Here is a 13,312-nt window from a genome sequence, read left to right as displayed (position 1 = left end):
GTTGTGTCTGACTCTGTGTGGCCCCACAGACAGCAGCCCATGAGGTTCCTCTGTCCCTGGGATTCTCCAGGCAAGAATACTGGAGTGGGTTGCCATTTCCTTCTCTAATGCATGCATGCATGCTAAGTCGCATCAGTCATGTCCGACTCTGAGCGACCCTACAGACAGCAGCCCACCAGGCTCCTCCATCCACAGGATTCTCTAGGCAAGATTACTAGAGTGGGTTGCCATTTCCTTCTCCATTTAGGGTCATTATGAAGTGCTAAAGACTGAATGTCACAATGCTTCTCTCCAAAGGTCACATGTTGAAATCTAACCCTCAATGTGCCATTTCTGGGAGGTGGGGCCTTTAACTTTGGGAGGTAATTAGGTCATGAGAGTAGAACCCTTATGAATGGGATTAATGCCTTTATAAAGGAGACCCGAAGCCCTTTAAACTTTCTGCATGTGAGGACACAGTGAGATATCAGCAGTCTGCAGTGAAAGCGGTTCCTCACCAGAACCGACCGTGCTGGCACCCTGATCTCAGACTTTGAACCTCCAGAACTATGAGAAATACATCTGTATTGATTTATAAGTCATCCAGTTCACAGTACCTTTTTATAATCATCAAGACTAAGACACAGTCCATCTTCATGAACTTATCTAGCTTTGAAATTTAAATAGTTCAAAAATTTCAAAATACATACAAAACATGAAATAATTTGTTTTATATCTTTTACTTTGATGTAAGATTTAAATTTTGGTAATGACACAGCATATCTAAACAGATGAATGAATGAAGTTTCAGGTTTAAAATTCTGACCTCTTCCAGGCATGACAGCCCTATGCTATCATCAACAGAAAAGATATATTCCTGTTAGCTTTCCTTTGAACTTGAATTTGAAATTGAAAAGAAATAAGTGGGTTACTTTTTGTATTTCTGATTCCTAAGGCTGGCTAAAATTGACCATTTCACCATGAAATATGTAAATACACTTATTATAAAAATTTTAATTAAACTCTGAGAAACTACTCTACAGTAGAACATCAACATTTTCTTGATAGGTGAAAGCTTTTATATTACATTTTTATTTTGCAAGAAAATAAATTATACAACTTAAAAAATAAAATCCAAAAATTAAGCAGTTCATCAAAATATTTCAGCCTACTACATACAGAAACTGCTACCATTTAAAATTGTACAGCATTATCATCTCAGTATGTAGTGGCACACATTCAAAATCGTATATACCATACGAGGATAGATTACAACTTAGGAACTCAAATTTGTTCAACACTCCAGACAACATATATAGTGTAGATGACAGGAAAGCTCTCATTGTAATGTTTATTTCACCAACATAACATTGGAAGAGTTTATAAGACAGCATCCCAGTCATTTACATGAAAATAGAAAAAACAAGCTTGAGTTTAAGATAGCAAATCTTTCTGGAAAACTAGCAGATCTTTCACACAAATTGAATTTTTAAAATTTGCCCTTTGAGCAGGGCCAATGACAGCCTACTGCAAATAATTCAAAATACTTTTAAACTACTCCAGTCATATTTTGTATTAAATTTAATAAAAGGTAATTTAAGAAAGCTAACATTTCCTTTTTGGAAATTTTAACATTTATGCACAAAATAAGAGTTAAGAGATTTAAATAAAGTTTGCCAGAATGCAGGGATCCCTCCAATAAGTGTAAAAATTGGAAGACTTCAGAATTTATTTCAAGATCCTCATTAAATCACTGGAACAGTAATATTCTAAATATTTAACTCATTGTAAGCATTAAAATTGTTCTATATTTTCACTTAGAAAGTTTTGCTTTGTATCTGCTCACTCTGGCAATGAGATGGTAATAAAGGTTAGCACTTCCAAGATGGCTTCACCTTTATATTAGAAGATGAATGCTCAAATCTTAAATTAACCTCTGAAGTGTCCTATTGCCATACTGCTCATGAAAAAAACATATACATATATTTGTATACATTTTCCCTTAACTATGGCAGATTTCATCCCTGCTCAGATAGCACTAATTTTTAGCTCACATTAGAGAAAAGGGACTTATTAATAAAGGATACTAACAGTGATTCTGTACCTTTAGCAAATTGCTGGTAGGTTTTTGTTTCCAGATTCTTTTTTTTTTAAATTTTTAATTAGTAAATTTATTGTCAAAATATATTTAAAGAAAATTCAACAATGGAATAGGCACCTTGTCAACTAAATGATTTTCATGAACACCAAATTGTAGTTAGATAAACTTCTGTATACATAAAGAAAAAAATGATGAAAATTGTAAGTCTACAGTATCTGCTGTTCTATTCCCCAATATACAACTAGGACATAATAAGCTATTAAAAAATTTATAAAATTTTATAGAAAACTTTGCTATGGATTTAGAGTTACCCACTTTTGCATTAAATTTACCGTTATAAATCAAAACATCATGGCTCTCATTCTTAAATGACTGAAAAAGATTAGAAATTCCAAACAAGTTCTGAGAACAATTCTGGTTTAACAACAAATCTTAAACTTTAAGAAACGGACTCTAATTTTTCTCTCCATTGCTTCCTCCTTTGGCGTTCCTGTACTGGACAAGCAAACATGCTGATCCCAAACTATCTGTTAAACATAAAGGCCGCAATTATCACCAAATTATCAGTTTTTTTAAATTTCAAATTTATTCCATTGTTAACAGTCATCTAGTCAAAGAAAACCGTAAGCACTAATTTAGACTAATCTTCACAATATTCTTAGTTTAATAATTGCCATATGCTACCTAAGAGCTCAAGTGTAAGATTTTCCTGTGAATTTCAGAATAGGTCTTTGACTATAACCAGCAAAACCTTAAATGTTTTAAATTTGCTTTCCTTCATCAGGCCATCTCACATAGCCTCTTGGGACTGGGGACAGATTCCATGAAATGCTGTTAAAAGCACTCTGCAATAATACTGTATGCTGATCAACACTCTGGCACTATCTACTATCATTAAAATCATTTAAAATATTACTTAATACCAAATAAAATATAATTTGCAAGAAAAGTTTTGAAATGGGCACCACAATGAATAAAATCCATGTCGAGCCATTCTTTCCCAGTGGGGAATAAGTTTTCCTCTTTTAAGTTGTTCACGTCCTCAAGTTCTAAAATCTCCATTACTCTGGGTATTCAGTTGCCAGCAACTAGTAAGTTGCTACTTTGGATTGACTGAAAGAAACAAGGTTAAGTGTTGCCTTCTGAACATTATTTAAATGTTTACTTTTAAAATATATAAATATATATATACATATTATTTGGCAAGTTTATTGTTCATATTAAGATTGCAACAATTCTGCTTATGCTTTTCTGGTCTATGTTGTGGTTTTTCTTTTCCTCCTAGGTGACTGACACTTACTACTTTTTAAAACAGAATGTCTTCCTTTCCAGAAACCTGAGGCTACAAACCCCTAATAATGAGACTTTAAAACTTCAAAGTATTTCTATGCTACAGATCAAGAGGTCAGTTATATAATTGTATTATATTAAAGCAGGAGATTTCTGCCTTGTTTTTTTAATGAATTTTAGTGTAGCATAATAAATATTAGGTATATAATATTAAGTGTCTTAGTAAACACTTAATATGCAAGTTTTGCTATTTTTGACTCTGAAGTTGAAATGCTCTATTTCCATACATTTTTTAAAACAACTCAAATAACAATATGAGCTTCATTTTTTCAAAACAAACTCTCTGGCCATATAAGATTAAAAAAAAAACCCTCCCATTTAACAATGAACAACTAAAACAGTAGTCTCCTGCTTAACAAAAGCCAACATTTTTTAGTTGGAAAAATTTACTATCACTTTGAAGTCACCACTTAAATCCAGTTGTTATACTGAAGCAGTGTTTGAACATATGATAATACTAAATACTTATCTTTTCACCTATATCTGCCCTGTCCCAATGTTGTGTAGACCAGTTCACTCTTTTGATCAAAAGAAATCAAGAGTGCTATTTCTCGTTTTAATTGCATTTTAAAAAAAACAAAACATAACAGCATTTTTCAGTGCACAAACATCCGAATATCCTTCCTTGTGCAAATACATTTTTCTAAGAGAGGAAAAAAAAGAAAAAAAAGCAACAAGAACCCCACTTTCACCCTCCCAACTGTTATTTCTTCTGGTGGGTATAAATTAGGTTTTTAAAAGCTCATAATGGGCTCTTTGTGAATGCAAGTTTCTCCACAAAACAGCATGCTGTTAAAACAGAGTGGTGCAACATGAAAGGAATGCCACCATGCTAACTAATGTGATTGGCAAAATATAGTTGTTTTAGGTAAGGCAGAGATTTTAATATTTATGTAATCAAAGTCCAACTAAACCTTCCCCTAGCACAAACAGTAAGAACTTTCTGCCCAAGCACTCCAAAATTTGGGTTCTTAATATTGTCCATGATATTCAAAATTATGCCATATATATGAAAGTGTTGATATCAGATTCATCTCTTCTGATGTATTTGTGCTCTATTAGCCATTCTATTTGCTCTTTTATCATTTTCTTTTGTGGCAGGAACATGTTTTTCAAAATTTCTACTAATTCAGTCTGCAGCTGAGCATTACTAATTTTCTTTCTCATCTTCATTATTTGTATGATAGCTTCCTAAAAGAAAAAAATAAAAAGTATTAAATTATTTTAAGTAAAACAAAACAAAAAATGACTTTTAATGTTTTTATCCTCTATCCAACATCTATCCAAATGATTAGCAATCACTGGATTAACCTTGAGACCCATAACAAACAAAAGTATCTTCTTTTCAGTCTGAAAAACAAATATTATGGATATTCTGAAAAATAAGGAAAAGCAAAATTACTCATATCCCTTTTTACATACTCTTCCCCTTGTATTTACAGTTACTTCTTTGTATAGTAGTAGCAGTCAGTTGCTTCAGTTGCTCTCTCTTTTAAAAACTAATAATCACTACTCTTTATATACTTATCAGATTAATGAGCTGTATTTATTATCAAGTATCTTCAGTTTACAATGACTCAACTAAATGGTTCAACTTTCTGGAGGAGTAAGCATTTTTCATCTAAGTCAATTTTATTAATAATTTCCTTGATGATTTAATTACTACTAATCTATATAATATAGATAATTAGAAAATTACTAAATATTTTCTCTTTTGTCTTTTCCAGTACAAGGTCTCTTCTTAGTCAACAAAAGGCATCCATCTGCCTTACTGGAGATTAGAATTCATTATAAAAGAAGTGTGAAAACAGAAAATGTGTTAATATTTGCTTTTAAACACTGAAAATGGAGATTTGCTACAAGGCTATAGGCTTGGGAGTCAGGCACTATTCAGTATGAGAAAAGCATACCGTCAACTTCCTCTGTACAGACATGAGAATTCCTACTCTGCCACTAGCAGGTCAGAAGAATTACTCCTAACAGTATGTCCGCATCCACACTCTGCATCACAGGGGTTTATGTCAAGGGTCCAGAGAGAAAGAAGGAAGAGGGGCAAAGTCTGTCTTCCTTCAGGCACTTGTACATTACAGAAACCAGTAAGGAGGAAAGAATAGTTGTAAATATTCTAGCTTTGATACAGGTGAAAGTGATGGCCGTGTTAGAGATGTTAAGAGAAAAACAGAGATCACAGGGGTTCTGGCCCTGGTCTCATTTAATATGCTGGAGGTCACTTGAAAAGTGGCATGATATAATGGAAATAATTTGCAACTCTGAATTTCTCAGTTCCCATATGGTGCAGAGAGGGTTGAGAGCTCATGGACCTGGCACAGGGCCCTCAGTGGCAGGAAAACCTGACCCTGTGGCAGCAGATGATAGTAACAGTGGGCCATGTGGGCCAAAGGCCACACGGAGTATGTAGCTGAGCTTTGGAGGGCGCAGGAGCTCAGCAAGGGCAGACAGCAGGCAACCAGACCGGGAAAGAGGCCATGCGGTCTTACTGCTGGAAAAGAAAGTGAACCATAGTTCATTTGCTACAGATATCAGCAATATATAGCAACAAAAAGTTAAATTTCCATAGGTGACAGATAAAGCCCTCTATATCTGATAGAACACTGTCACAACCATATAGATATGACAATCCTTCATTGTCACTATGAGGTCAAGGGAATTTCTCAACTTTAGTACATCCAGATGCCTCTGTGAAAATAGCAAAGAACGGGGATGGGTGGAGCAGAATCAGGGAGAAATAAGAAAGTCCAACCATAATTTAAAGGGACAGCTTGGATTAGTAGACTGAGCATAATTATGAATCAGTTTTAGACAAAACAAAACCCTTCGTTTTCTCTGCACATCTGATATTAATGGATGCCCATTCCGTTTCATATCTCAACAGAATCCATCTGGATTTATCCTGGTGCAGCCATAAATTAGGACTATGTCATGTTTTTTCCTTCCAGAAGTCAAATTTTCAAAAATCTCTTACTGAATAATACACTCCCTTTACACAGGCCATAGAAATCACTTCCTTTATTGCAAAGTTCATCTACACTTATATAGGAGGTTTAATTCTGAGTTATTTTATTCAGTTAATCTGTTTGTTATACTGTTTCATATCTGTAGATACTTTAACAAGTTTTAATATTTGGCAAGTGTTCCACTACCAACACTTTATACTTCAAGGTTCTTAATCACTCTCATCTATTTATTCTGGTAAAACTGTGAATCAATTTTTAAAATTACAAAAATATTCCTGGTTGAAAATTTTTAGAATTTAATCAGTTTATTTATTTTTGGCTTTGCTGGATTACTGTGCAGGTTCTCTCCAGCTGCAGCGTGCAGACTTCCCACTGAAGTGGCTTCTCCTGTTTCCAAGCACAGGCTCCAGGCACGTGAGCCCCAGGAGCTGTTGCACATGAGCTCAGCAGTCGTGGCTCCCAAGCTCTAGACACAGGCTCAATAGTTGTCGTGCACAGACTTAGCAGTCCCACGGCACGTGGGGTCTTCCTGGACCAGAGATCAAACCTGTCTTTCCTGCACTGGCAGGCGTATTCTTTACCACTGAGCCACCAGGAAAACCCCAGTTGAATTTTTATATGATATTCAGCAGACTCATTACTAGTATGGGGTTATTCAGCCTTATCATTAAAAAATATGGTATTTCACATTAAACAAAAGCCAAATACAAAGAGTATGCTGTCTGCTTCATGTGTATGAAGACCAAGAACAAACAAAACTAAGCAATGGTGATAGGAATCAGGTAGGCTGAAGGGGGGAGACTGGCTGAATGAGAGACATGAGGAAATTACTGGAGTGACAGAAATGTTCCGTATTTTAACTGAAGTGACGGTCACACAGTTATACACATTTAGCAAAACACATTGAAAACTATGAAATGTGTATTCTCTTGTATGTAAAATAAAATATATACAGTAAGAAAATATATACAGTAATAAAAAAATATACAGTAAGAAAAAAGGAACATGATCTATTTATTCAAATCTCCTTTTGAATCTCTTAGGTGAAGGCTCTTCTCTTCATATAGGTCTAACTGCTTTTTAAAGAAATGCCTGTGAATTCTATGTCTCTTCTTTTATTTTCTTAAAAATCATTTATTTATCATTAAATAGAAAAGCATTTGATTTTCACTTATCTCTTCTATGCTCCTTTATTATATCATATAATCTATAAGTACTGAAAAATTTTAATCTTTTTTGTTTCAAGCTTGATTATATTGGCCAATAGTTGTTTTTTTTTTAAATTTTTTTCATTTATTTGTATTAGTTGGAGGCTAATTACTTTACAATATTGTAGTGATTTTTGCCATACATTGACATGAATCAGCCATGGATTTACATGTGTTCCCCATCCTGATCCCCCCTCCCGCCTCCCTCCCCATCCCATCCCTCTGGGTCTTCCCAGTGCACCAGCCCTGAGCACTTGTCTCATGCATCCAGCCTGGGCTGGTGATCTGTTTCACCCTTGATAGTATACTTGTTTCAATAGTTTAAACAATATTAAATGAAAATAGTAAAAGAGGGACAACTTGGTTTTAATTAGTTCTAAAGTTAAAACAGTCATTCATTAGTTTGCAATAGGTATTCTTATCATGTTCAGAAGGTTATCATAATCCTAGTTTTAAAATACGTTTAAAATAACCCCTCATTTCCCATTACAATGGAATCAGAAATCTTAAGATTAAATAAAAATGAAAATACTCAATCCTAGAACTGTAACCTGTCGCTGACATATACATATATTCTCTTTGACATACAGTCAGAGAAGCATAACCTAAAACCAAGGTTTTGCCCAACCGACAGAATCTACCATAGACCATCAAGTCATATAAACACCTCTACCAGCAACTAAGAGAATTCTATTAATATAATTTTTAAATTTCAGGAAAATGAAGTAGCTTTTCTGTTATAAAAGGTTTGAGTACTTACATTTCTTTAATTAAAAAAAAAAGATTTGATGATTAACAAAAAACCACAACCAACTTTTTCAAAATTTAGACATTCTGTCTTAACATTACAAACCTGGGTTCTCAGTATTCTTAGTTGAACTATTCCTTCATTCTCTTCCTCTCTCATTCTTTCTGTAGTGAGTTGCAAGCGTCCAATCAAGTTGATTTTACCCCTTTTCTGAACTTTTGCATTTTTTCTATAAAAAAATTAAATAAAATATTTTACAGTGAAAGGTTTTTTAAACATCATTTTATAGCAACAATGTCTAAGAGAAAATATTTAGAAGTATTCTAAAAATTAATATTCAGCATTGCTTAAGGGAAAAATAACAACATACAGCTTTTATTAAAATGAACCCTATGTTTTCCCTCAAACATGATGAAAGCTCTGTTAATACATAAGTATGACTACACTCCCTATAATAACAAAGCAAATATAATTTATATTGTCATGAAAGTCATTAGATAATTGAAGATATGTCGGTTATAATTCAGCATTATCTTCTTTTTTTTTTTTCATTTATTTTTATTAGTTGGAGACTAATTACTTTACAATATTGTAGTGGTTTTTGTCATACATTGACATGAATTAGCCATGGATTTACATGTATTCCCCATCCCGATCCCCAGCATTATCTTCTAATTGGGATCTCAAGGAAACAGTTCTGTGTGTGGCTAAAGTTGCTTTAGAGTACAAAAAGATGTTTATTTTAAAGATGAAAAGCAATATGGTATAAAGTCAGACACCAAAAGTATCCAGTTCATTCAACTAAATGGCATAAATCTAAAGTGATGGCAGCACACAGATATGCTTTAAATATCATGTAAAGAAATTATTTTCCTAACAATAAAATATCAAAATTCAAACATGGTATTTTTATTTTAGATCAACCAACATAAACCTTACATTAAACTGAACTCCTGGTTCACTGAGAAGAGGGTACCTTCTGTAAAGTCTTTGGGTGAGTTGACTTGAGGTTCATACAATAAAACTTGCCGTTTGAGCTTTGGGAAAGCTACTAAAGACTGTAAAGAATAAAGAAAAAAAATTAGCTTCTATAAACACTATAGAATACCAAGATCAATTCTCCAACATGACCAATATAGATGAGAAAAATTATGAGCACAAATTCAGAATTCAAACTTTTATTTCATAAACATAACAATGTACATGCATAATGAGGAAAGAGAATGAGGAGAAAAAGAGTTGGTTATGAGGAAACAATAAATGCTCTCTTTACAATAAGAAAAGCAAAAACAAAACTAAAGGGATTGATCATATGTAACCACAGCAAACACAACTGTCAGTTATAAACCAGCTGTTTCTCTCTAGGTAGTAATTTATTTTGCAACTATTAAGAGGCATATGGAGTAGGGGTAAAATTTAGTTTTGAACAGGAGGGCTAATAAGTACATTTTACAGGGCCTCAAAAGAACCAAAGTTTTCTAATTTTTAGAGTTTTGATTATCATAAAAATCACTGAACAACATTCTCAACATGAAATCTTTGGTCATACTCTTCACACATAACATTTAAATCTTTCTCTCTCTTTTTTGCCATTCTGTCATAGTAACTTTCATGTTTTCAATTTCTTATTGTTCCGTAAGTACCTCACCAGTGTGCTTTTCTTGGTTAAGTCATTTGAGTGTTATGAATTCATAAATTTATTATAACACAAGCCAACACGTATTTCCTGCTATGTGAAAGGACACAACTAAAAAAAAAAACAACAAAACATAAAAACAAACCAACCCATAAAGTCCTCCTAAGCTCAGCATCAGGGAGTTCAGTTGCAAGTTTTAGATTTTCAAAGCTGATTTTCTCTCTGGGTCTTTGGTTCCATGCAAACAATACAGCCAGCTGAAACGTTGTTACCTCCAAATCATATTGGCCTACTTCATTCTTAAATGTTATCTATAATAGATAAAATAATTTTAAAAATAAGAATCTCTTTATGAGGATTACCATTTATCTACTATAATATCTCTTATATGAGATTATATATAAAAGACTGGTAGTTATCTTCCAATATCCGTTCTTCCTTTCTTACATGGTAATAAAAATTTCAGCAGACTATTCAAAATAAAGGCTCATCTCTCATCTTTCCTGAGCAAAATGTGGCCATGTGACTAAGCCCTGGCCAATGAGATTTGAGTAGAAATAACAGGAGAATCTTCCAGGAGTTGCTATTAAAGGAAATTATACCATTACATCTTTCCTCTCCTGTTGGGCTGGAACACGGACATAGTGAGAGGATCATACTGGATTCGGCAGGCAAGGGAATACCTTAAGGATGGTGCTATAACCAATAGTTTATATCCCGAACAAATTCATGGAACAGATCCACTATATCTGATCAAACTTTCACTTGCAAGAGAGGGAAAGATCTACCTTGTTTAAACAAATCTTATTTGGAGTCTTGCTACAACCAAACCAATGTCTGAACTAACACACCATCTACTTACAATTCCATTTGACATGAGATGATGCCAATGTAATTTTCTACCACTATGATTTTTTTTGTAGAATTCTTCTACTTCAGGTATCAAATCCTCCAGTTCAGTAGGAAGTGAGACAAAGACTTTTTCAGAGCTTCTTGACCAGGCACCAGCATTCAGAATTTTTATATTAACTGAATCAGCTATAGGAATGTATGTCAGAAAATATAAAGCAAATTTAACAATGGATAAAATTCAAAATACATAGATAGCAGGTAAACTTTGGTGAAAAATAATACTCTACAGATTTTGCTAAAAGTGTCTTTTTGTTTCAAAGTAAGAGTAAATCTAAATTCTGCTTTGCAGGATATCTTCAAGGAATATGGACTTTAAAACATATTTGTATTGATTACTGCTTAGGTCTATTTTTAATTTACTAGAAAACAAAGTTTTTTTTTTTAAACTTTTTAAAATGTATGTAATTATAAAATAATACCTGGTAATGCCAATTTATTGTTTTTGTGCATTTCCTTGAAAGCTTGGTTCAAATCTTCAGATACTTTTATGTCCTGAAACATTCTAGCAAGCTTGTTTACATAATCTGCTGGCATACCAACTTCCTATGAAAACCAAAGACAGAAGAAGTAATAAATAATATACTAATAGGAAAAATTTTAATGGAAAACAAAATTTTATATGCTTTAATACAAAATTCTTCTTCTCTTATATTTATAGAGTATTTATAATCTAATACCTATTAAAATTGATTCTTTGAGACTACACAGAATATACAGGCAATTCTGGCTTTTTGTGCACCATTCTAAAATGCATGAATTTCAGGTACCACAGTATAGTGAAATAATACCAGTACCTAAACAATACTGTTCAACTTTCAATTACCATTACAAATTAAATGTGAATTATGCATAAAGCTCAAACTTTACTTCTAGCTCTTCATCATACAAACCACTAACAAATAACCAATCCATCAGTGACCAATACAGTATTTCTTTCAAAATCTGTTTACTCATCTGTTCATTCAGTTCACCCACAGACAGCAAAGCATGTAGCTTTGTTACATCCATGTCCTCAACTGATAAATCACATGACATTTTACAAAAATGGGTAACTGAAAGAAGTCAAGAAAGATGATAAAAATACAGACAAAAAAGAGAGAAAATAATGTTGGAATGAAAATAAAGCAGAACATAAATGGAGCTTTAGAAGAAAGAGCTGATGGTGATTGTAATGTCTGTTGATAATGCCAATGCAAAAGACTCTAACTTATGCAGGTATAGAAACTTAATGAAGGCAAATAATCAACATAAATGAGAAAAGTGGTATTGACTTAAAAAAAATAGATGAGGACGTGATGCCAGCAAAAACTTCGTAAAACCAAAAGTTTGGAAGATGACTCAAACTTACAAAGAGTATGACAACTTTTCAAAATAAACAAAAGGTGCTCATTAAGTAACTTGTCAATCACATGACAAGAAAGCAAGTACTAGTCAAACTACTCTTCATTTTAGTAAGAGTGCTATTGAGATATAAACCATCTATCTCAAAATTCACCCTTTTAAAGCATACAATTAATCAGGTTTTAGTATACTGACAGAGTTATGCAACTATCACCAGTATCTAACTTTAGAACATTTTCATCATTGCCAAAAGAAACTCCGTACTCACTAGCAATCACTACTGTATTCCTCCACTCTTCCATTTCTGGAAATTGTTTATTTTTTGTCTCTACAGATTTGGCTACTTTGTATTAGGGGAATCATACTGTATGTGAAATCAATCCTGAATACTCATTGGAATGACTGATACTGAAGCTGAAGTTCCAGCACTTTGGCCACCTCATGTGAACAGGGACTCACTGGAAAAGACTCTGATGTTGGGAAAGGAAGAAGGAGAAGAGGGTGACAGAAGATGAGATGGCCAGATGGAATCACCAATGCAGTGGACACGAACTTGGGCAAACTCTGGGAGATGGTGAGGGACATGGAAGCCTCGGATGCAGCAGTCCATGGTGTTGCAGAGTCAGACATGACCAGGTGAAGGAACAACAACTGTATGTGGTGTTTTGTGAGTGGCTTCTTTTGCTTGGCATAGTATTTTCAAAGTTCATCGATGTTGCATATATCAGTACTTAATTTCTTTTTATTGCCAAAGATATTCAACTATATTAGACTAAACCATATTTTATCTATTTATCAGCTGATTGACCTTTGGGTTATTTTCACTTTTTAGCTGTTATGAATAATGATGCTATGAACATTCATATACAAGTTTTTATATGTTCATATGTTTTTATTTCTCATAAGTGGAATTATCTAGGAGTAGAATTGCCAGGTCAACACTATGTTTGGCTTTCTGAGCAACTGTCAGTTTTCCAAAGTGGCTGCACCATTTTACACTCCTATCAGCAATGCATGAGGGTTCCAATTTCTTCTCTTCCTCACTAATATTTGTTATGGTCT

The 13,312-nt window shown here is 33.5% G+C and overlaps 1 protein-coding gene across 3 annotated transcripts in view; it reads right to left on the bottom strand.

The window, feature by feature from the left end:
• Window positions 1–703: 703 nt before the first annotated feature.
• Window positions 704–13,312, bottom strand: part of CUL5 (cullin 5) — a 130,529-nt gene continuing 117,920 nt past the window's right edge. For all 3 annotated transcript variants that reach the window (XM_061144172.1, XM_061144181.1, XM_061144190.1), the window contains 6 exons: window positions 11,329–11,452; window positions 10,860–11,035; window positions 10,147–10,308; window positions 9,301–9,419; window positions 8,467–8,590; window positions 704–4,621 (listed from right to left, as the gene is read on the bottom strand). In XM_061144172.1, the coding sequence (XP_061000155.1) occupies window positions 4,427–4,621; window positions 8,467–8,590; window positions 9,301–9,419; window positions 10,147–10,308; window positions 10,860–11,035; window positions 11,329–11,452 (900 nt within the window). In that variant the 3' untranslated portion in view covers window positions 704–4,426. The remainder of the gene's footprint in view (window positions 4,622–8,466; window positions 8,591–9,300; window positions 9,420–10,146; window positions 10,309–10,859; window positions 11,036–11,328; window positions 11,453–13,312) is intronic.

The sequence above is a fragment of the Dama dama genome, chromosome 1 (assembly GCF_033118175.1).
Source record: "Dama dama isolate Ldn47 chromosome 1, ASM3311817v1, whole genome shotgun sequence".
In the NCBI taxonomy this organism is placed as follows: domain Eukaryota; kingdom Metazoa; phylum Chordata; class Mammalia; order Artiodactyla; family Cervidae; genus Dama; species Dama dama.
Note: the sequence above shows the minus strand (reverse complement) of the source record. Positions and strands in the feature narration are given on the sequence as shown.